Here is a 22,219-nt window from a genome sequence, read left to right as displayed (position 1 = left end):
GCATCTAAGTTGGCCTTTAACATTCAGGAAAAGCCTTTGTTGGTCACGTGATTGATTGAATCCTCTTAAAGGTTAAAAGACTACTTACATTATAGCAAGTTGCCTAGTGAAAAGAGTACATTGTTCTACTTATACAGGTTGATATGTGTGCGTTACGGAACATTTTAGAAGCTAAGCAAGTCAATTTCTTCAGATTTGTTATTTGTTGCTGGAGCAGCAGGGGATTTAGGCGCAGGCTTTAAATCGCCGAACAAATCTGTATCTTTTGAAGCGTTGTTGGTATTGGCATTTAGTTGAGGCTGTTTAGGTTTGGGAGCAGCCTTAAACGGTTCATTCTTTGCAGATGAAAACAAGGATCCGAATGGATCAGAATTTTTGGAGGTTTCTGCAATAGCAGGAGTTACTGTTGCAGATGGGACATAAGTGTGCGACGGTGTTGCGAAAGAGTTGTTGTTGGAGAAGATCAAGTCATCCAACCCGCCTGATTTCTTTGTGGAGGCGGATGGTGTTGCACTCTGGAATTCAGCGAACTCATCTTCCTCATCATCATCTTCTGCTTCATTGTTGTCATGAGAAGAGATCCCATTCCCGTTGGTGTCCCTACTTTGACTCACCGGGCCTGGTGTGTCCTGGAAATCGAATAAGTCCGAAGTTTCTTCGTTAATTTTAGGCTGGTACTCTTCTGTTGAGGCACGCATTCCGTTTCCATTATCCTGACCGTAGGGCAAGGGCTTTTGGTAGCCTTCGTCATCGTCACTGTCGAAATCGGCACTTACCGAGATCCCATGGCTAGTAGATTTTGTATATCCGGCACGGGAATTTATGTTTGCTCCTGACCCAGAAACTACACCTCCAGCAACGCCTTTGTATTTCTTTAAAGTCTCTCTGGCCTTCTTTCTTTCTTGTCTGATCTGTTCATCGCTCTCTAGTAGCTTAACTAGCTGACTGGCTCTATTCCTCACATTGATCCCTTGGTCTCTTCCCTGCGAGTCAATGTAATGGAAACTTTCCAGCATCTTTACCAAATTCAGGTTCGTGCGTACATCGTCAATAAACCTCTCACTACCATGCTTGACCAAATATTCCAATAGTTGTAACGCCTTGTAAATCTGTCTCCATTCACTGGCTGTCTTCTCAGTGAAACGTCGAAATATCATTCCCAAAATCTCTTCTCTTTCTCTATAATTATAGGTCCCCTGAGCAATATGTTCCATAAGGGTTGAAGAAGCGCCCCATGGCTCATTGTTCGTGGCCTCTCTCACTTTCGCCTCCATTTCAGTATAGTTAAAGACCACATTTTGAGCCTTTCTGAAGTATTTCTTAGCATCATAAAGAGAGAGTTTCGTTATCGTATCCTCTAATGACATGACTCCTTATATGCACTATCGATAAAGCTGCCGTATAAATAAATCTCCGATAGAAAGTTAGTGAACTCGCGTGTTAACAGGCTGATATAGAGTTACAGTATAAAATTATTATGTGTATTGTCTGTTTAACCTCGTGGCTAAGGTGCGATTTTGGCACTGAATTTGAAATCAGAGATATTACTTTACCCTATTTCAAAGGATGAAACAGAACAAAGGACAGAAGTCAAAGAGAAGAGTCCTAGATTACAATAGGCAATTGACCTTCGGAATTGTTAAGGCGTTATATTTTGAGCTCATGAAGATAATTGAAGGGCAATTGGCCACATTGAAAAGGTTCAAATGGTACGGGCTCGGTCTTTAATGATTAATATGCTCAGTCTTTTACCCGGATTTTTCATTGTGATTAAGTCAAAGGGAGCTGGGGTAGTGAGTAGTCAGCTAAGTAGTACTTGGACAGAATTGCAGGCTCTTCTCCACTACTAGGTAGTGATTTCAGTGAATTATTGCACAATTTAACTTTTCTTGAATGTGTAGTACTGTTATATTAATACTTTTCTGCTGTTCGTCCAACATTCACCACTCAAAGCATGGTACTGTTTCAATTAGTCAAAAGAGGATTACTCAAATGGCTGAAATGGCATAGTGTATCAATAGAGATTTGATAATTTCGTTATTAAACGGATATACAAGATCTATGTATTCGTGTAGCGTTAGGCATAAAGTCCGTTTGTTATCTGGAACTTGCATAGAATTGACATGAGGCAGAAGAACAAAAGAAGAAAAAGAATAGAAGAGATCTTAATCCTTCAATTCACCACATTCTTCGATGACAATCTTAGCTCTTGGTCTACCGGAAACGGTACCGAAGGATTCAATGGTCTTGACAGTGCTTAAGCCGTCAGTAACTTCACCGAAGACAACGTGTTTACCATCCAACCATGGGCATGGGACTGTGGTGATGAAAAATTGGGAGCCATTGGTGTTTGGACCAGCGTTGGCCATAGACAACAAACCTGGCTTAGTGTGCTTCTCTTGGAAGTTTTCGTCGGCGAATTTGTTACCGTAGATGGATTTACCACCGTAGCCGTTAGTTAAATCAGTGTCACCACCTTGCAACATGAAGTTAGGAATGATTCTGTGGAATGGAACACCCTTGTAACCGAAGCCCTTTTCACCAGTACATAGAGCCCTGAAGTTTTCAGCGGTCTTTGGGACAATGTCATCGTACAATTCAAATTCAATTCTGTCCATCTTGTTACCGTTGATCGAGGTATCAAAGAATACCTTGGTACGCAAAAGATAAGCAGAAGAAGAGAATAGACGTTGAACTGGAGCCAAGTTGGCAATTCTAGCGGACTTCAAAGTAGTAGCAAACATTTTGGTCTTGGGTATGTGGCGATTCTCTGAATCTATGCAGTGGAATACCTCTAACCGATCCGTATTGCTCCTTTAATTCTTGTTCTTTGGTTGAGTTTGTAAAGAATAAAGATTTCAAATTTTTGTCAGAGATCAAAACCTTCGGACATTGAACATATCCCGAGAAAGAAAGTGGGGGAACTATTTGAATAACCTACTGAACCTTGGTGGTATGGTTGTAATTCTCAAGATACATCCTTTCGTAGAGAATTCATTATATCATTAGAAAAGTTAGTCGCTGTATATATGATACGAAAGTACTAGACTATATTGTCAACAATGATGAAATCTTGTCAAGCTGAGTAAGAAGAGTCTCCAACCAATATATACATTCTTGCCGATTCTCAGATAGCAATGCTTCATGCAATCCAGGAAGGACGTCTCCTTGGTATCCAGTTTGTTTGTCTGGAGCAAAAATAGAATGCTTCATGAATGGACGACCTTTTAATCCCTCGTCTGTGATGAAATATCTGTCCAATTTACGTAGTTTGGAATTAGTGGAAATAAGTCTCGTCAATATTACTAACTTCTTGTTCCACTCCCACCATGGATAATCTTGCTGAGTCTGTTCTCGGACAAAATCAACCATCGCATCAAAATCTAAGGTAGTATGAGTCGTTAGGAGTTCCAATAAATCAACTAGGTTATCCTTAAGTGTCATGATCATTTCGTCATTGGGGAACACTTCTGAGATATTAGAGTATAATGTTTTATAGTATTTGCTTATTTCAATCATGTACTCATGAGTCTTGAAGCCTAACAACTCATTTTCGGTTAGGGAGAGTGTAGATACACCAACAAACATTGCCATTGTGCTGTGGAGAGAGAAGTCTGGATCTACGAACGTTTTCATCCATTCGAAAGAATCGTAACTGGAGTGAAATTGGTGAACAGCATCCTTCTTCGGATCTCTATCAAAGCTGAAGTCAATACTCGGTATCCCTAGATTGTTTTGAAACACAGCAAAATCTGTGCCTGCCCCCAAAATATCTATTGTAGCGTTGCTAGATTCTTTCCAGTAATCATAAAGAGTTACTTCGGGATCTTCCTTGAATAAAGTCCGTTTCGATGACCGTACAATTAACTCGTTCAGTAGTGGATTCGCTTTTATATTTAATTTTGAACCAATTACTCCTAAATCGAGGTTGAAATAGGCTACTGTGCCCTTTGATAATGATTCCCTGTGATATTCACCATATTCTGTCGACCCAAGCATGCCTTGTTCTCCTCCATCCCAACTGATTAACTTTATAGTACGTAATGGTTTCCATCCTTTTTGATGTAATGCTGAAAACCCCCTTGCAATCTCGAGAAGTATCGAACTCCCACTATTTGGTCCTCCTGCACCTCCAGAAGTCCAAGAATCTCGATGATTACCGATTATAACTTCTTGTTCTTTTAAAATTCCAGGAATCTCAATGACTACGTTAGTTATTTCTTTTGTAAGGTATTTTTGTTCGTTGACAATTCGACATGAAACACCTGCATCAGATGGTCCACTGAAGTATTGGAAACCCTTTACATTTCCTTTGGTTTCCCATTGAATCCCATTTCCATTCAAAAGCTTCAATAGTGGGGCAATCTCTCTCTCGCTCATAGGCACTGACGGGATTGTCGGAAGGTTACTACTCGAATTGAGTCTTTTGACATCTTTGTGTTTCGATGAATATTCCGGAGTAGTCGGATCTCCAGCTACACTGTCAACTAGTAACACTGATCCCCTTTCTATTGAACTCTCGTGCCTTGCAGGTCCTTCCGGATAAGGTTTATAGCCGTTGTTTTCAGTAATCAAACCATCATCAAAACTGTCAGTGTACAAAATAGCACCCAGGGCGCCAAATGTTTCCGCATTTTTAACGACAATTCCTTTCATTATAGCCCCATACCTAATAACGTGTATTTTACCCTCAAGTTTGACGTTATGGGAAAGAAGGTGTTCATAGTCCTCGATAGTCCCATAGTTGCAGTAAACATATTCCGATCTTACTGTACCATTTGCAGAAAAGCCATGAAACCCAAAAACCTTTTTGAACGAATCATTATCTTCGCCTTCAGAAATATAATCTTCCGTCATACTTGCGTTGTATAAAAGATGATTCTGATCCCAGAGTGTCACTTCCGTTTTCACTGGTTCATTCAACCAAGTGTGATACTCTTCAAGCTTAGGTGTAAAACCAAGCATGCTTAATTCATTGATAGTATACTCCAACGCATGAGCATCACCAGCCCAATGAATGTGGGAAGTATAGTTGCTCAAATGGTCCTGACATTTGTTTTCCTTCATGAGAGTCTCGACATAAATTCTGAATGCCTCAGATTTTGTTAACTTGCTGAAGTGTAATCGTCTGAAGTCCCTTGAAAGTGACGTTCTCGGTAAAAATGCCAAAGTGAACCCAAGATATAACACCAAACTTCCAATTATTAGTAACCAGAACTCATTTTTATGTTTCTTCACTGTTTCGAAGCCACTTTTTAAACTGTTTATAGTATTACTTCGTCCCCGTGCCAAAAAACTAGCCACCGAATTATCCCTTCGCCTTGTCACCCCTCTAGGGACTAACGGCTGAGTTTCCTCATCATATGGTATGCTCATAGTATCGATTAGCAGCAGACACAATGTGATCTTGACTCTCTAATACACAAAATTAACCACTTTGCTTTACCCTTAAATTGTTGTGTATGAACAATCAAAACGATATATTAGGTTTCTCAATTTTATATTCAATAGTAAACACAATTCGTTCGTTGAAAGATCAAAGACGATATACACAAGAAACACTACCCAAATACTGAATTACAACTATTTAACTGTTTAATATCCGTGCTACAATCGCATTCCATGCGATGGAGGAATCAGCTATCCAATTACTACGACTAAAGTAGGAATTTCAACGCCTCAGCCTTCTCTTCAGCAACCAAGTCGGTCAGTTGATCCTTACCTGACAGCAGCTCACAGTCGTTGAAATCGAAACCAGGAACTACCACCTCACTGATTAGTAAACCATTGTGGTACTCTTCATTTGGGAGTAAATAACACGCCTTGAATACTCCACTGGGGACAACCCATTGACTGATCTCGCCTTTTTTGTAGTCATGACCTATCTTGAAAGATTTAATTAGTCCATCTGGATATATTAAAACCACTTGACCTTTCCCTTGCTGTAGAATATGTAAGCTTCTGCTTTTAAGTTTTAGAAACTTGCCTAAAGGGGCATCTGGTGTATACATCACAGATATCATAGTCGATATGTTCCTTACAGAATTGGGATTTGAATTGTTATCGATCGCTTCAACGGATCCTTCAGGTCCAATTCCGAATTGGAGAGGAGACCTATCTGTCTCTTTGAAGTAACCACCACCTCCGTGATTAACCAACCCTTGCGCTTCAATAATTTTCTTAAGGACATCCGGAGGGCTTGCTGCAGGAAACTGAATAAAATGTGTGCAAGACACAGGTTCATCAACAGATGAGTCAACACTCTGAAAATTCAAATCAACAGAAGACATATCTTCGTAAGCGCCAATGCCTAATCAAAGCAGTAAATACTGCAGAGTTGCCAAAGGACTGTGACCCGGGATCCTTCGTGTTTTTCGATTACTTAGTTTGATATTTTTAATGTGTTCGAAGAGTGCAAACGGTTAATTTTATTCTACTGTTGGAATATTTCATGTTCAACCGGTGACAAACAAAAACATGAAAGCGTGGGACCATCAGTTTATTGGAAAGTAGAAATGTGACTATAGGCTGCTATCTGATATTTGTAATTGCACTTCTTCAAAGGAAGCACCGCTTTTCAAAGGTAAAACAATCCAACAAATTTATACAACAGTAAGAACACTATATATCAAAATAATAATTAGACCTTGGTTTCCTTTCCTCTGGCATGTGGTATTTCATCCTCAGACTTCCTTTTCAATGATCCAGGTTCAGAACCTGTATCCGATTCGACAGTTGTAGTTTCAGTAGCAGCCTTCAAAGCATCTGTAAGTCTTTTATCAGCAGTAACACCATTTACTGGTCTGAAATATGGCTGACATCTCCAGTATGGCACTGTTCTGTAAGCGCCGCCCCAAAGTTGAGTTTCCCCCACAGTAATAACGTCTTTTTCATAAATGTTAGGTTCATTGAAGATAGCTTGTACCCTTTCTTCGACTAGCTTGACAACTTTCTCCTCCCAATCGTTAAAACTCGTTGTTGCCTTCATTGTTGCAATATTTGATCTGATATCGGTATTGAGTGGTAAGAACGGTCTCAAGATCTTGAAGAAATGTGATTTCATTGCAATCTTTGATGCATGAGAACCCTCACAAGATTTAACTATTTCGAAATACTCTCTTAGCAGTTTGTCGACTCTTGGGAATATCTTATCCTTTTCATTGGTATGTTCTGTGTTAAAGATCCCTGGGTTGTACAAGTTGCCTTCTGCACTCATTACACCATCACAATGTATCTTGTTCATACATCTGGAGATATCTTCTGGATATAGGATGTTACCATTAGCAAAAAAGACAGTATCCTGCGGTAAATTATCTCTTAAATATTTAATAATTTCCCAGTCTGCTAAACCAGTCTGCTGTCCCTTTTGTTCTCGCAGTCTTCCGTGGACAGTCAAGAACTGCGCACCTGATTTCAATATCATTTTTGCGTATTCCAATGTCTTTTCTCTTTCTGGGAACACCCTTATCTTAGCAGTAACAGGAACATCCAAGTGCTCATGTAGTGTGGAAATCAACCTACTGATCAGATCCCAATCTTCCATTAAGAAGGCTCCATATTTACCCTTTCTTGCAATACCTTGTGGACATCCAATATTTAAATCCACTGCATCGCATTTATTTTGCACTAGTTTGGCTGCCTGTAAAAGATATTCGGGGTCATTAGCGCAGAACTGAACTACCAAAGGCCTATCAATCTTTTCATCACCATCTAATTCGCACCACATATCCTTACGATACTTTTCTGAAGTAGCGAAAAGCTTGGCATGAAACATCGGAGTGTACGCTAATGTAGCACCATATTTACGAGATAAAATTCTCCATGCCAGTTCCGACTGATCTACCATCGGTGCCACTATTTTCGAGGGCTTACCGATCTTCTCGAACAACTGTCTTCCGTTTAACTTATCTGATGTCATATTGAATCGGAATAAACGACTCAAATTCTTGGATACAAAAGGCAACAACTTGTATATTATTGAAAGATGACAACAACCCCCTTATGTCTTTCAGAACCTAGACCACTCCTGAACTGCTCGAATCGTCTTTACACCCAACGACGTATTTGACTTAGCTCATCGCCGATTTTTCACTTTTTTCATTTCAAGATTAAAGATCGGTTCTTTTTGGAAAACAGACAGTGATGTCGGTATAGTCGCATAAGATAACGACAATATAAATTTTAGTTTAGAAGTAGCACTGTACTGTACAAATATTTATTTATTACTTGATAGAAAGAAGTCAAAAATGTTGTATTTGATGCTGAAAGGGCAGCGGTCGCGGGGTCATTTGGGGGTCATTAAAAATTCTATAGTACAGTATTGTATTTCTTTCAGTTTTAGTATCAATTTTCTGTTGTATGAAGTTAGATGGCATTTTGACCTGAAGAAGTAACGCGATTGCAATGAAAAGTGGGGATGGGGAATAATGCGGTCGCGGCGTTTTCATCATAATTCGTAACGTGAAGTATGTGAAACGTTGTATATAGCTCTCGCTTGTAGAGCGTGCGCGAATAATAAAGCGATTGGCCAGATGGGGGCGTCACCCAGAATTCTGACACCTAGGTATAGGGATCTTGATGAAAGACGAGCTTGTTGAACAACTTGCATCGTTTCATTTATATCTGTGTTTGGATCCATTGCACGCTTCGCGAGTTCATCATCTAGTACTTCAACGTCTAGAGCACCGTTTGCCTGTAATCTCAAAAATTCGGCATATGATTGCATGTTGTAGCCTTTTGGTAGAAGATGCGTCTCCACCTTCTTTAAAATCATTTCAGATTTTAGCCAAATAGTTCTGTCAACATAGTTCATGAACGAAGTCGTTGAACTTGAAGTTCTACGCAGTTGATTATGTTTCCAGCTCAAAGCCTTTCTCTCCATTCTCTTCAAAAATTCAGCAATGGTGAGAATTGCAGAAAAGACACATGTTATTGAGAAGATTGGAGTTCTTATGGAGGTTTTCTCCGCGTTTTTCACAATGGCGACAGTATCAATCCAAAATTTGACAATGTTCAAGCCGTAATCTGTCGCTTCCCTCAAGGACTCCCAGTCTAAATACGAATTCTCGAGATCAAGGTTCATAGCCTGCCAGTCTTTCAACCAGATCTTATTCATAACAGATGTAAGACTAATACACTTCCTCATTTTTGCAAAAGAATGTAGAGGAATTATTAAACGGAGAGCTGGATTGTTGTTAATGAGCTGAATGTTATTTTCATTTGGCTGCAATATACCACCATTCTTCAAATATAGGGCTTCCCAGAACTTTATAAGAGATTCAATGATAGGACGGGAAGTCATTCTCCACTTCATTTCTAAAAGTTGAACATTGGTTTCTCTTTTCAAGCTGTATCTTTCAAGGAAGATCTTTTCGTGAATGGATATTAGAAGAGACAAAAGAGTTTTGAATGACACTTTTTTATTGTCATAGAAAAATTGATGTCCATTGGTTAAATATATCAAACAGTTCTTGTAGGTCTCATTACCATTTGACAATTGAATTAGAGAGAATTTCGAGTCCAATTCAATATGATCATTTACTAACAGTTCTGTCCATTCAGCTGAATTTTCACAGAAGTATAACTGTTCGTTGTAGCAAGGAATACCGCATTTCAAATCAATTGAATGGAAACAGCAGTCTAAACCAACCAAAGAAGTGAAAAGGTTCGAAATTAATAAAATGGTATGGCACGTTCTAATTCTAGATTGTGCTTTGATAAAGTATTGGAAATTCTTTTCCATTTGTTCTTTAGTTCTATACTGTTTCCGTATTTGTTCTTGTAATTCTGGGTAGTCTTGATACTCCATTAAGTGGTCACTCTCGATTGGAAGTGGCATTATATTTTCAAGTGGTAAATTTAACTGTTTCAACTTCACTAACTCGATTAACGACATGATTTGGGTGTTCATAGTTTGTGTGATGGTCATATCATTATTAAAAATCCCCAAGAAGATCAAAAGAACCATAGATTGAATAATCCAAAGTGGTGTTTCATGATGATGATCCTTTGTTCTTTCTAGATATTCTCTGATGTGGAATCTTGAAATGTTGAAGAGAAGCATTGCATGAGAAGAATGGAATCCATATAATGCACCGATTACACATATCGATAAAAGTAGAGGATATATTTCCATCGAAGGCTTAATACTGTGTAAATGAATGAAGGGGAAGTATTTGTGAAATTCATCTTGGTACAAATTCGCGTAAGTGTTCAATTCCGATAAAGTAGGAAATTGGGTTGATAGTAAATTATTCTCTGATAGAATTTTTTGACGCAATGGTTCATCGAAGAAGACAAGTCGGCTGCCTTTCCGCGGTTTGGAGCCATTGCACAAAGAATTTGGTGAAAGTCCTGGAGTTGATATACCATTACTGTCCATTATTTTTTTGAATAAGTCCACTTGCCTAGATTTGAAGAGTGAGGATATATCCTGAGGAGTGCCAGTTTGCGATGGAGGCTGGTTTATTGATGCAGATGTAGACATTTCTTGAGATACAGCGGCAGATGCAGCTGAATAGCTGGACTTTGATAATGCTTGTTGCAGCTGCTGATCTGGTAACTGATTTCGTTGCGAACCCAAAGTGCTCGAAGAGTTATGTTTAACCATTGGACTATTAGATAGGGAGTTCATGTAAGACGACGAGGTTGCAGGGAACCCAATTTCATTGAAACTTGTCATGTTGACCTTAAAATTACCATCAATTTGGGTGTTGATGAATTCTGAAAGCCAATGTTCGTCATGCGGGCTATAAAGCTGCTGTTGTTCCTCAGGCATGCCAGTAGAGCTGGTGACCACTTGCTGCTGGTGCAGCTGGGGTGTATTACCGACAGAGCGCTGAACATGGTTGTTAACAGCGCCGGGTGGGTTTTGTGGACTCATGTTGTTTATGAATTCATGAATCAACTCTGAAGTATGGTTGTCTGATATATGCACATCATTTTTGGGTGCACCAATTGTGGTCGGTACCAAGGATGGCACGTTGCCATGGTGTTGAGGGATATTGGAGGATGTCCTAAAGCGTTTTTCACCGGTGCTAACACTTGGGACACGGCGTTGCATGGCACCATTATGGGTCGATTGTGCTGAATTATGTTGATCATCGGAATTGCCCTTGTAGTTGAAATAATCCAAATTTTGCTCAACGTTGAGGTCAACAAACCCACCAACACCGGCAGTAGCGGATCTCATAGTCAAAAGATCAGAGATTAGTGGAGTTAAACCGGCAGGAAACTGATGCTTGCTATGCAGATCTTTGGAAACTTGTCCCAGATCTATTCTCATATTTCCGTCCTCTGGTGCAGAGCTAGCGTTTGCGGGGTGAGCCGCAAGTTGCGAATGGCGTACTCCATAGTTCCCTTCATGTTGGCAGTGTTGATGTTGATGTTGCTGATGCTGCTGATGCTGCTGATGTTGAAGTTGCTGATGTTGTTGCTGCCGCAGCTGTTGCAGTTGTTGAGATGCAGAGGCTGGGTTGGTATTTATCGGTACACTCGGTTCGGATAGCATGAATTCTGGAGCTAGCATCATATCAAGATCCAATCCAGATTCCAGTGCTTTATCGAATAGCTCCTGAGCTGTAAGTTGAGGTGTCGAGAAGCCAACCTGATGGGGGATATCGTTCAGTTCGTCTTTGATAATCTGTGGGACATCCTTTTTCTGCGTGTATGAGACATTTGTCGAAGCGGAGAACGAGGCGTGTCTTTTCCTTTTCTTTGGTTGGTTCGATGCGACTCCATGTTCCGATGGTTTAGAATCCTGAGGCGGAACCGATGGATGATGAGAAGGTTTGTCTATATCTACCGATGATGCGGGTCTTCCCTCAGTCTTAAACGAATTTGAGTGAGAGCGCGGAGATTGAGACTGAGACTGCGGCTTGGACTGAGACTGTCCTTGTATCGATGTCAGTATTAAATCTGGTGTCGGCAGCACTGTTTCCTTGTTCCCTGGTTTCTTGATGATATGACGAGCAGAGTAATGAACTTTTAAATCCTTTGAAGCAGAAACGATATCTGCATCTTTGTCCTGATCCATCAACGAAGCATGCAACTTCTGCTGGTGTCTAAGTACCAAATCTCTTCTTGCAAAACACCTACCACAGAAAGCGCATAAGAAGGGCTTCTCGTTGGTATGGGACCTTTCATGTCTTCTTAGATGTTCTTGTCTAGCGAACCCCCTGGTACAAATAGGACATAAGAAAGGTCTTGGTCTATCAGTCTTAATGAGCCTCGATTTCTTTGGAATCGGTACCAAACCAGAGCTACCAGCGTGCTCCGAATCCTGATCCAGTTCTGTATCAGCTTCCTTATCATCTGAACCTGCTTCTGACAGAGTGTTCACAGTTTCATTTTTGACCACTGGATGATGAGATGTGGCCGGAACCGAAGCCAAACTAGAAGACGGTTTTTCTTGTGAAACCACAGCACTTCCAGGCACTGAATTCATCACAAGTGACTACCACCCTGTGTGAATTACAATATGGTTTTTGTTTTGTTACGCTGGTCTGAACTCGTTATAATTTGCCAAGTACCAGTTCGAAATAGCTTTGAAATAATCTTTGTAAAGAAAAGAAAGACTAAACCAAAATATGGCAAAGAGGCTGAAAAGAACACAAAATAATAGAATGAAGAGATAGTCCTATCCTTTGTGTCTCTAAGTTTGTACAACGTAGTTTCTTGTACGTCGACCCAAGAATATAGCATAAATATATATTATTCTTACCAAAAGTGTCACTGCGAATATTAATTTCAATATTTGCATTGTTGAAATCTCAAATGTTAATCTCATCTCTATTTTGACAGAAGGAAAACGAGAAGTTAGAAACAAGAAAAAACCATCTAGGTTAGAATTACGGAAAAACGACAAAGAAGGATATAGTGGCTGTAGCCACCAATTGACATTGGTATTTTGTGCCAATGCCTTGGTAGTGTGTCCACCTACTTATTTTTTGTATAAATCGGGTCCTCATTCGTATATGACTAATTAGGACAGTCTTATATGCGTACGTATTCCCGCGTGTTTCTAAATCCGCTGTCTCTCCATTACCTTACAATTTGCTGATCACGTGCTTAGCAATACAAATACATACACTATCACCCTAGGATATAACCATGAAATGACTTCACAGAATGGCAGGTTCAACACTGATAAATTTACCTTGGATTCATTTCGAGATATAGGCAGAACCCATTTCACAGTCAGTTTCAGTACCAGTTTCTTTTTAAGATGATACGAAAGCGGCTCCGACTTTGGTCAACAACTAGAAATATATAAAGTCCGGGTAACGGAAAACGGCTGAACATATCTGTATCTGTCTGTATCTATGGATACTGTTGACATACATTCTGTTCATTTTCAAGGTGAGGCAATTTACACGTGACCCTTCATATTCTTACCCGGATATAAGTTACTGAGGGTCCACTCTCATAGCCCTAAGTTGTTGGAAAGGTCACTTTTCGTAACCCGGACTGGGAAGATATTTACGACCTGTTTAATAAAATTTTTCTTCTTTATATATAAAGGGAAGAAGAAAAGCTTTGGTGAATGTTTTGATGGCCATATTCATAGTTCGGTTTATTTTATTGTATATGCTTCTTTTGATCTTAAAAGGGTAACTTTGTCCAAAAGTAATCCACCGCAATAGACAGTACGACTTGGCAGCGTCCGATGGAAATTCTCGTGGACTGGCACGTTTTGTGTTGGTTTTTTCATCGAGTAGTCTATCAATGGATATTAAGTTGGGACCACTTTTGTGCCTTCCTTCTTTCCCCCACTGTTAAAATTTCCCAAGTCGTGATAAGCGGTTTTCAAGGAGAGATTAAACCTTGGAGATTTTTAAGAACTCGAATGGATTCGCAAACATGATATTCGAGTGTCAGAGATCTGCAACATCTGGCCAGAATTCCCAGTAATTTCAAAAGAAAAATTAAACTAAAAGGTAAACCCTGTGTATATCCTTTATTTGTAGTATACTACTTATCTTGTGCTTTACAGACGTGACTAGTTCCCTACTTTCTATACTTAAGTACGGAGACTATTTTCATCAAAACTACCCGGTACGATCCGGCGTACTGGTAGTGATTATAGAAGGGCTAACATTTGTTGCAGTGGCAGTAACAGTATCTGAAGGTCCACCACCTTCATTATCGCTTTTCTTGGTTCCTCCTCTGTTCTTGTTTCTAACGTACTCTACGTTTGGTCTGTTATCATGTTCTCGTGACATAAGTCTGTGACACTCCTGATCGGATGTCTTGTGCTTCAAATATATGTAGTTGTGTAATGCCATTACCAGCGAATGAAGGAATGTGCCGGTCTCTCACCGTTATCAGCTGAACTCTTATAGATTGGGATGCCATTGGAGGCAAAAAAAACCACTGGAAACATCAGCTCTTATATACCGGATAAAAACGCCAAAACAAACACAGTGGGGGTGGGGAGGAAGAACCTGATGACCGGCTTCAGGTTCCAGATACAACAACCAGTTTTGCCGTAGCGATTTTTCCTCAAGGCCGAGCATTTGCATTCTTTTCTTTAAGCCTGGCTTTCGGCCACTAGCATCTCGGAATTCATTCACAAATCCTGATTGTCTGCGATGGTGTGACTTCCTTTTTCATATCTTCGAAGCTACGATAATTTCTGAGAAAAACTTGGAACATGCAGGTATTCATGCCGAGACTGATGCATGTTCTTAGTAAAAAACACTAACAAGATACCTCCCCCAAAGCCATTCTAGGCCGGTGGATAATATCTAATTATCTCTATCTGATTACTGCACATCATTTATACAAGGCAACGTTTCTATTACATCGTGGTTACTGCATGTGCGGAACTGCGACCACCATGGCTGCCACAATAGCAAAAAGGATGGTCGTATGAAATTCTTTAACGTAGAAATGGCTACAGGACAGGTCTCATATACGAACAAAGGCCAACTATAATTGATTCTGTGATTATTCATCTTTCCTCGAAGCTGTCTTAACATCTTTTCATTTTCTCCTTGAAGCTTTTGGATCAACGTTTCGTATTGCGTAAGCAAAGGCTGCTGGATGAACACCTCACGTTCCGCATCGTAAATTTCGTCCTCATTTTCTTCAGCCTCAGACTCAGACCCACACCATTCATCAAATGATGCGTCTCGTGTGGAAACTGAAGAAATTTTCCGTCCTTTAAAATCGCTTATTGTGGTTATCGTGTTCACGGCATTAACCACGTCGTCTTCTTCGTGATGTGGTCCATCGTCGTGGTTCTCATCATCACTGTTATTATCTGGCACCAGTTTATCGCCTATCTTTCTCTTTGTACCTAGTTTAATGTACGATTGACGGATTTTCTCGCTAATTACCCGTTTCTCATTATTCAATTGCTCCAATTCATGCATCATTTCCTGTCTAGAAGCTTCACTCTTGTTATACTTCGATTGTAGTTCCGTATTAGCGTCCTCTAAAGATTGGCAACGCTCTGTTTCAATCCGCAAATCCTGTCTCAATGTCTGAATCTGTTCATTAAGATTGTTTAACTTCTCATTGAGGTCTTTGATGGCCCATTCCTTCACCGATTGTTCGTTCTCATAGTGTGTGATCTCTTCGCTCAATATTTTTATCTGGTTGGCGTATTTTTGAAGTAATTGCCTCTGCTCAGCAGCCGTGCCACCAACATCCATTGCTCCTATATACCCCAGGCAGTGTGAAGAGTGCCACAGTTTTCGATTATACTCAGTCTCCCATCTATCAATTGATGCTAATTTTATATATTCTTATACTTGTTGAAATATCTCTTTCTGAAATCTGTTTGAATGAGATCGGCGAAATTCTACTTACAATCTCAAAATAAATACAGTTTCTTGTCAATTCGTTTTCGAAGGCATCCAAAGTGTCTAGGTTACGTTCTGTGCACGATATATAACCGTGTGCCCCTTTAAACTGACTCAAACATTTCACAAGATCAGGTATCACGCTGGTATCATACGTAACATCTGCTGCCAAAATCAGATCAATTTCGTTGTAATTAGATAATTCATCCTCGTTCCATCGTAATCTCTGGAACCCTATGTTTACGTCGCCATCATTGGATAATGAACCATTGAGTTGAAAATTGGTACTAACCTGTTGTAACAGATTAGAATCTCCGTCAGTGACTATAATTGTGCCAGCTTTGCAGTCACCTTGGGAATCTTTTATCATCTTATATAAAATTGAGATTATACCAGTACCACATCCCAATTCGAGCATTAAACTGTCATGGGTAACAAATAAACCAGGGTGTTGTGTCATATAATGACAAAGAAACAACGCTGCCTCCCAGGTTCTGAATCCAGTAGTTCCCTGAGCACAGATCAACGATGGTGTTTCCTCAATTACAACTTTATACCTATCAAATCTGTATTGAATAATGTCACTATCCTGAGGATCCGGTGCACCCACAGGTAGAAGATTAATGTAAGGTTCATACATGGTTTCGACAAAATCCGAGCCTCTTGACTCAAAGTGTTGAATCATTTGTTTTAGTAGCTGTTTGGCATAGTATTGATTTCTATGTACCACAATGTCTAGCTGTTGCAAAAACTCATCTTCATCAAATTCGATGTTGTTGTCTGAGATGAATCGTACCACTTCGTGAACTGGCTGTCTTGCATGGATGCGGTCATATACATCCATTGTCTGTTACACGCAGATGGGGGTTGAAAAGGGACTGAACAGACACTGCTTGTTTTCATAGTCGATGAGATAAAACAAATTTCTTCAAGAGTAATGCAACCATTTTTCATAGAAAACTGAGATCCATAGTAGTAGAGAGGTTTGAAGTTAGAATATAAATATGTGTGTACCTATTATTGATTATACAATGCTGATATCGAATATGTGAGATGGGATCTGAGTTAATCATGCTGCAAATACCCTTACTCTCTTGACACCACCATCTGGGATGATCGTCAATTTGATATGCGTAATTTCTAAAGATTTGTTAATGACGTACTCATGTTCTTTATCAGGACCAGTCTTTGATTTATCGACTAGACAAATCCAGTTAGAATCATCATGTGAAGGAGCACTTTCACCTAAGGTCTTAATACCATGCACAGTGATGAATTGTGGGAAATTACCACGGAAATGAGCCGTGTCCACAACGACACGGTTGATATGTTTGGTACCTCTTCCTAGCTGGATGATTGCCCAATCGACATGACCCGGTGTTCTTGATCTGGAAGTTTCCCAACCATCGGACATATCATGTCCTCTTCCAGGCATGATCAAGTTATTAGCTGACCCAAAGTGTTGATCGGACACGGAGATGGCAACTGCACCATTGACGATGTTACAGAGGTCCAACCCAATTGCAGAATCGAACAAAGCAGAGTCGCCATCGTAATCTGAAATGGGGGGAACCACTTTACCGTATAGTCTAAATCTTGCGATCCCACCATCAGGGAACATCTTTAGCTTAAAATAATTATAATGAGATTCTGTGAGAGAATCTCTTAAGAAGAAGTGTCTTTGAGAAGGACCGCATTCCACTTTTTCTATTACGTCGGTCCATCTTGAATCATTTTCTGAAAGAGTTTCCTCACCCTCAGAGGAGACTTCGGAGTAAAGACCCTGAACTGCAATTGCTGGCGCATGGTTACCGTTGAAATAGGCAGTATCAACTTCACAACCGATAATTCTCGCGGCGTACACACCCGCCTTTATGATGACCCAGTCATACTCTTCTGTATTATGTCTTCTAGTTTCCCATCCGTCGTACCAGGCACCCGCATGGGTAAACCTTGTAGCGTCCCTGACAGGAGCAGTGGGTGTTAAAAGGTTTGCGGCATCGGCAAACCATTGGTCACTAAAGGATATAACCTGACCCTGAACCCTGTTGTTTAATATTTCAACGGATTGGTATTGTTGTGAGACAATCGTCTCAAATTCCTTAGCTTGATTTTCTTTGAATGTATGCATGACGTATGTTATCTGATTGGCCTTAGTTTTGTCCTGGTTATCGCGATTCAAACAGGAGGAAACATGTCACTTAGACACAAAAAAAATCCAATTATTGACAGTACGTTCCCTTTCATATTTATACCACATGTTTACACATATACGTTTACATGTACATTTAGAGTATTAGTGTATCTGTAGCGTATGTTGCATTTCGTCGCATTTCGCCGAAGGGATTTTTATCATGGCTGTTTCCGGTCCCTTTTATCTTTTTGTTGAAATTAACAAGGCCTGGGCTATTGAGATGCTGAGATAACAGAGAAAACAAAAGTCAATCCCGGCAAATAAGCAATAGCGAGTGGGTTTTGACTATTGCTGTAATGCAAGTGTGTAAGACAAAGTTTGAATAAGGTTAAACCGTTCTTTCATACGCGGACCTATGCGCTTCACGTTTCGGTTGTTTCCGAATCTACTGCTCTCCGGGGCCCCGTAAGTTATGTTGTTTCCCTCACAGTTCAATCCTTTATTGGTTGAGAAGTTGATAAAACTCTCCTTGTTATCGTGATAATATATTACCTCACCTTCTGAGTCGGTTTATTCTTTATTTGTGTATCTGTTCTTAACCGAATCAGCGGCTAAAAACCTTTCATCGACATGTCTATCATTATCCATTATTAGCATATACACTCGGATCACGTGACCACATATTTTCATATCCTTTAATCGATAAACATTACCCGGATACCCAACTAGTCACCACACACGAACCAATGGTGTGTTATTTCCCCTGCCGTCACTTCAAACAGGATTCATAATGTTACCCGGAAATAATAATAGCCAAACGGCGCATACAGCACACGCGCCAACACATAATCATGATGTTACCCGGATTACAAAGTGTCTGGATTTTTTCATATTTTTCGAAGCAGTAAAAAATAAAACTGAATCTAATTGGAACTGGAATAGAATAATTAGTTACACCTTAGTTGAAGTTGTACCAGCCAGAAGACTCTCTCGTTCTATCCTCTATTCCTGTTATTCCTTCAATCTTTTTATTTCTATTGTTTGCTATTGCTCAGTCCTTCCAGGTAATATTCTATACACTAAACAATACAATACACAATGGTCAAGAGATTCCCTACTCCAGTTTTGAAGCCATACTGGCCATTCTTTGCCGGTGGTCTAATCATGTTCTATGCTATCTCCAAGGCTGCTGATTTGTCTGCTAACTCCCAAGAGTTCATCAATGATCCAAGAAACCCAAGATTTGCTAGAGGTGAAAAGCCAGTCCAATTATAAACAGTTGAGGGTTTTTGTATTTTCTTATTCTCAATTCTTCTATTCCCTTATAAAATGACTTTCTCTCGTTCCTCAACTTAAGTAGTGCTTTGGTGCAATATTCTGACTGATTACTTTTTTGTTGGCTACTGGAATTGAGAAGTTGTTTCTACATTGGGCACAAAATATCTCCTGGTTATAGGATTTCACGATATGTCATGACAATTCTTTTGGTTTATTATCTCTCTTTATTTCCCTATCAACTATACTATATGTGAGGCTCTTGCATAATACGCTGTAATCCTGATCATATAAAAGGCCATATCAACATGTTTGAACTCATCCTTCTATGTGTGATTGCTGATCCAAAAGAATGAAAGAAAAAAAATATTGATAAGCATATATATATTATACGTGTATATGAATCTATAAATATATTCGAACAACAAAACTAAGATATAAGAGACACTTTTTTTTTCTATATTGAAGGTTAAACAAATTATTGAACAGTTAAAGCTGCATCGATGGCGGTTTGAAACACTTTTTCAAGGTGTTGTTTGCTTTCAAGTCCCACCGAAACTCTTACAAGATTATCTTCAAGGCCAAACTTGGCCACCTCTTCCATCTCTTGGTAATGTGCTAGGACTGTATAAGGACATGCTAGTGTGAAATTGGTCCCTAATGACGGTCCCTTACACAAGTTCAAGGAATTGAAAAACATCTTAGCCTGCTCGATGTTGTAAAACGTCACTGAAAACAATCCACCATATCCACTTCCTGCAGTTTTTGCTTTTACTTGGTCATAATTCTTTTTCGTTTCAGCGTTGGTGTATTTTGGATAGAAAACCTTCTTGAACAATTTCCCCTCTCCTTGCTGTGGTAAGATCACCTTTTCCAATAACGACTCTGTATTTTCATTCACCAATATACTACGCGATATGAAATCTCTTGAATTTCTCTCGAGACAGATAGCATCTTCGCACCACAATAAGTCCTCGTACCATTTTTCAGTCAAATGTAACATAGTCGTGGCAAACTCGTATAATCTCGATCTGGGATTCAAGACAATGGACCCGGCCATGACATTGGAATCACCACTGAAAATTTTCGTCAATGAACTGCATACTACATCCGCGTAAGGTAGTACATCAATGTTCAAGAACCCACCAACAGTCTCATCAATGACTATGTAGAAACCGTATAGATCTGAGAGTCTTTTCAATTCCACAAGATCACCCATCTTGAGCAAAGGATTCGATGGACTCTCAATAAATACCGCCAAAATTTGCTCACCACCATGAAGAATCTCTTTCAATTCGTTCATAGCCTGAGAATCACCTTGTCCCAAGAAATGGGTATGATTAAACTTTCTCAAAATGCTTAATGTGTCAGTATATGGAAACCCAAACATGACAGTTTTCTTATACGCACCACCGTATCCAATCGGAGTATTTGCGGAGGTATTAACGTTATTGCGTTTAACTCGCTTGGAATCAAGCTCTAACAATAATCTATGTGCAGTAAAAATCGAAGCCATACCACTTGGGAACAAAAACACGTCCCGTTCAGGGTTTAGATGAATTGAAGAGGACACGTTCTGAGACTCTATTACATCTGTCAGCGAAATAGGATCTGTCCTCTCACGTTCTGGTGAAGGCGGAGATATATTGATTTGCTCAAATTCAACTTCATCAAATGGTTCTGCAGGAATCGTAGAGTTTTGGTCCATATCAACAAAATTACCGTCATCGTCATCATCATCAGCACCTAAGAACTGCACTCTGACTATATCTTCAGCAGAAGAGTCAGCTGTGTGATCAAATGTCGAAGTACCATCTTGTTCCTCGTGGATGACATTCACTCTCGTCAAAGAATTATGATTGACACTGTTAGCGTCATTGGTCTGTGTGGGTTGCTCATCATCCTCTTCGACGTCCACTACTTTCCTCGCAATACGTCTCTTGATTAGTAATTTGGCTCTATTGGCATATGAAAAATCTAAACTTCTGCCAAATCTACGTTCAACAAACTCTTCACCTTGCTTGGCGACCATTTTACCATCTTTATTTTCAACTTCAAATAATTCGTCTAACACGTACTCTGCCAATCTGGATGATATAATTTCACCACTATGTTGCCAGTATTGCTTCAATAGTGGATACAGCTCGGATTTAGCAAATACTACAGCAATTTTACATTCTCTTCTCCATGATTCTTCTTCTTTGTTCAAAGGTTTGGAGGTGGCTAACTGCAATATTCTGATCTTATTTCTTAAAGTATCCTTATTCTTAACTTTGCAAAATTCACGGCATCGCTTTGCCACTTCATAACTGGGGAACACAAGACACGTCTCGTCCTGCTTTGCATATTTTTCCTTTAACACATTGCATAGTCTTTGAATTGACTTGTGTATAAAAAACCTGGGATACCCAGTTGTCATCTTTTCCACAACCCAACTTTCACCTTCCTCATATCCAACCGTAGCTTCCCATGTTGGAAGGCAAACAGACACTGCGTGCTTAGTATTAGGAGGTATAGAGTCCCCAACTTCTGTCGATATTTTCATATTCAAAACACCAAATTCAGGTTATTTTATAATGACTAATTCCACAACGAAACTTCTCTGTTTTATTCAGACTTCTATTATCAAAGTCGAATTCCGACAATTAAAAGCACAGCTTTCAAAATGATATGTTCACCCTCACCAAGAGCTGTTATTATGTACCACAGAAATACGCAATTTCTAGCTTGAATAGCAACGCCCTCTTCCCAGTCTCAACTTCCATGCTTTCCTTTATTCATGTTAGGTGAGGTTTTCATTTTAGTATTTTTTTAACATCCAGAATTATACAGATTCCTAAGAAAAGGTCTGAAACCTAATGACGTTTCCGGAAAGTTTCCGGTAGAGAGCTCTATCTCTGTACTTGACAATTGAAATTAGCCTACTGTATAGCAAGGAGATACAAATACCGTCCTCTTGCGTACAATCCTACCAATTAGTTTGCCTTGGAAATCGAATTAC

General features: G+C 39.7%; 12 protein-coding genes across 12 annotated transcripts; 1 reads left to right on the top strand and 11 right to left on the bottom strand.

Moving 5' to 3' along the window:
* Positions 1-164: 164 nt before the first annotated feature.
* ENT3 (Ent3p) lies at positions 165-1,367 on the bottom strand (the record flags this gene model as incomplete). The annotated part of the gene is made up of 1 exon (XM_451737.1): positions 165-1,367. One exon carries the CDS (start codon positions 1,365-1,367, stop codon positions 165-167), a length of 1,203 nt encoding a protein of 400 aa, XP_451737.1.
* Positions 1,368-2,165: 798 nt separating this feature from the next.
* Positions 2,166-2,744, bottom strand: CPR3 (peptidylprolyl isomerase CPR3; the record flags this gene model as incomplete). The annotated part of the gene is made up of 1 exon (XM_451736.1): positions 2,166-2,744. One exon carries the CDS (start codon positions 2,742-2,744, stop codon positions 2,166-2,168), a length of 579 nt encoding a protein of 192 aa, XP_451736.1.
* Positions 2,745-3,048: 304 nt separating this feature from the next.
* Positions 3,049-5,376, bottom strand: VPS70 (putative zinc metalloprotease; the record flags this gene model as incomplete). The annotated part of the gene is made up of 1 exon (XM_451735.1): positions 3,049-5,376. The coding sequence occupies one exon, from the start codon at positions 5,374-5,376 to the stop codon at positions 3,049-3,051; it is 2,328 nt and encodes a 775-aa protein (XP_451735.1).
* Positions 5,377-5,657: 281 nt separating this feature from the next.
* Positions 5,658-6,290, bottom strand: CFF1 (Cff1p; the record flags this gene model as incomplete). The annotated part of the gene is made up of 1 exon (XM_451734.1): positions 5,658-6,290. One exon carries the CDS (start codon positions 6,288-6,290, stop codon positions 5,658-5,660), a length of 633 nt encoding a protein of 210 aa, XP_451734.1.
* Positions 6,291-6,640: 350 nt separating this feature from the next.
* On the bottom strand, positions 6,641-7,918 carry DUS1 (tRNA dihydrouridine synthase; the record flags this gene model as incomplete). The annotated part of the gene is made up of 1 exon (XM_451733.1): positions 6,641-7,918. One exon carries the CDS (start codon positions 7,916-7,918, stop codon positions 6,641-6,643), a length of 1,278 nt encoding a protein of 425 aa, XP_451733.1.
* Positions 7,919-8,446: 528 nt separating this feature from the next.
* On the bottom strand, positions 8,447-12,445 carry TDA9 (Tda9p; the record flags this gene model as incomplete). Its single annotated transcript, XM_451732.1, has 1 exon — positions 8,447-12,445. One exon carries the CDS (start codon positions 12,443-12,445, stop codon positions 8,447-8,449), a length of 3,999 nt encoding a protein of 1,332 aa, XP_451732.1.
* A 1,603-nt stretch (positions 12,446-14,048) lies between these two features.
* On the bottom strand, positions 14,049-14,285 carry KLLA0_B04466g (uncharacterized protein; the record flags this gene model as incomplete). The annotated part of the gene is made up of 1 exon (XM_002999308.1): positions 14,049-14,285. One exon carries the CDS (start codon positions 14,283-14,285, stop codon positions 14,049-14,051), a length of 237 nt encoding a protein of 78 aa, XP_002999354.1.
* A 480-nt stretch (positions 14,286-14,765) lies between these two features.
* KLLA0_B04455g (uncharacterized protein) lies at positions 14,766-15,659 on the bottom strand (the record flags this gene model as incomplete). Its single annotated transcript, XM_451731.1, has 1 exon — positions 14,766-15,659. The coding sequence occupies one exon, from the start codon at positions 15,657-15,659 to the stop codon at positions 14,766-14,768; it is 894 nt and encodes a 297-aa protein (XP_451731.1).
* Positions 15,660-15,726: 67 nt separating this feature from the next.
* Positions 15,727-16,653, bottom strand: EFM3 (protein-lysine N-methyltransferase; the record flags this gene model as incomplete). Its single annotated transcript, XM_451730.1, has 1 exon — positions 15,727-16,653. One exon carries the CDS (start codon positions 16,651-16,653, stop codon positions 15,727-15,729), a length of 927 nt encoding a protein of 308 aa, XP_451730.1.
* A 225-nt stretch (positions 16,654-16,878) lies between these two features.
* On the bottom strand, positions 16,879-17,940 carry DAL2 (allantoicase; the record flags this gene model as incomplete). The annotated part of the gene is made up of 1 exon (XM_451729.1): positions 16,879-17,940. The coding sequence occupies one exon, from the start codon at positions 17,938-17,940 to the stop codon at positions 16,879-16,881; it is 1,062 nt and encodes a 353-aa protein (XP_451729.1).
* A 1,101-nt stretch (positions 17,941-19,041) lies between these two features.
* On the top strand, positions 19,042-19,218 carry ATP18 (F1F0 ATP synthase subunit i; the record flags this gene model as incomplete). The annotated part of the gene is made up of 1 exon (XM_451728.1): positions 19,042-19,218. One exon carries the CDS (start codon positions 19,042-19,044, stop codon positions 19,216-19,218), a length of 177 nt encoding a protein of 58 aa, XP_451728.1.
* A 478-nt stretch (positions 19,219-19,696) lies between these two features.
* Positions 19,697-21,763, bottom strand: STR2 (cystathionine gamma-synthase; the record flags this gene model as incomplete). The annotated part of the gene is made up of 1 exon (XM_451727.1): positions 19,697-21,763. The coding sequence occupies one exon, from the start codon at positions 21,761-21,763 to the stop codon at positions 19,697-19,699; it is 2,067 nt and encodes a 688-aa protein (XP_451727.1).
* Between the last annotated feature and the right edge of the window lie 456 nt (positions 21,764-22,219).

The sequence above is a fragment of the Kluyveromyces lactis genome (genome assembly GCF_000002515.2).
Source record: "Kluyveromyces lactis strain NRRL Y-1140 chromosome B complete sequence".
Classification (NCBI taxonomy): domain Eukaryota; kingdom Fungi; phylum Ascomycota; class Saccharomycetes; order Saccharomycetales; family Saccharomycetaceae; genus Kluyveromyces; species Kluyveromyces lactis.
The sequence above is the reverse complement of the archived record's forward strand: the minus strand, read 5'-3'. Positions and strand labels throughout refer to the sequence as shown.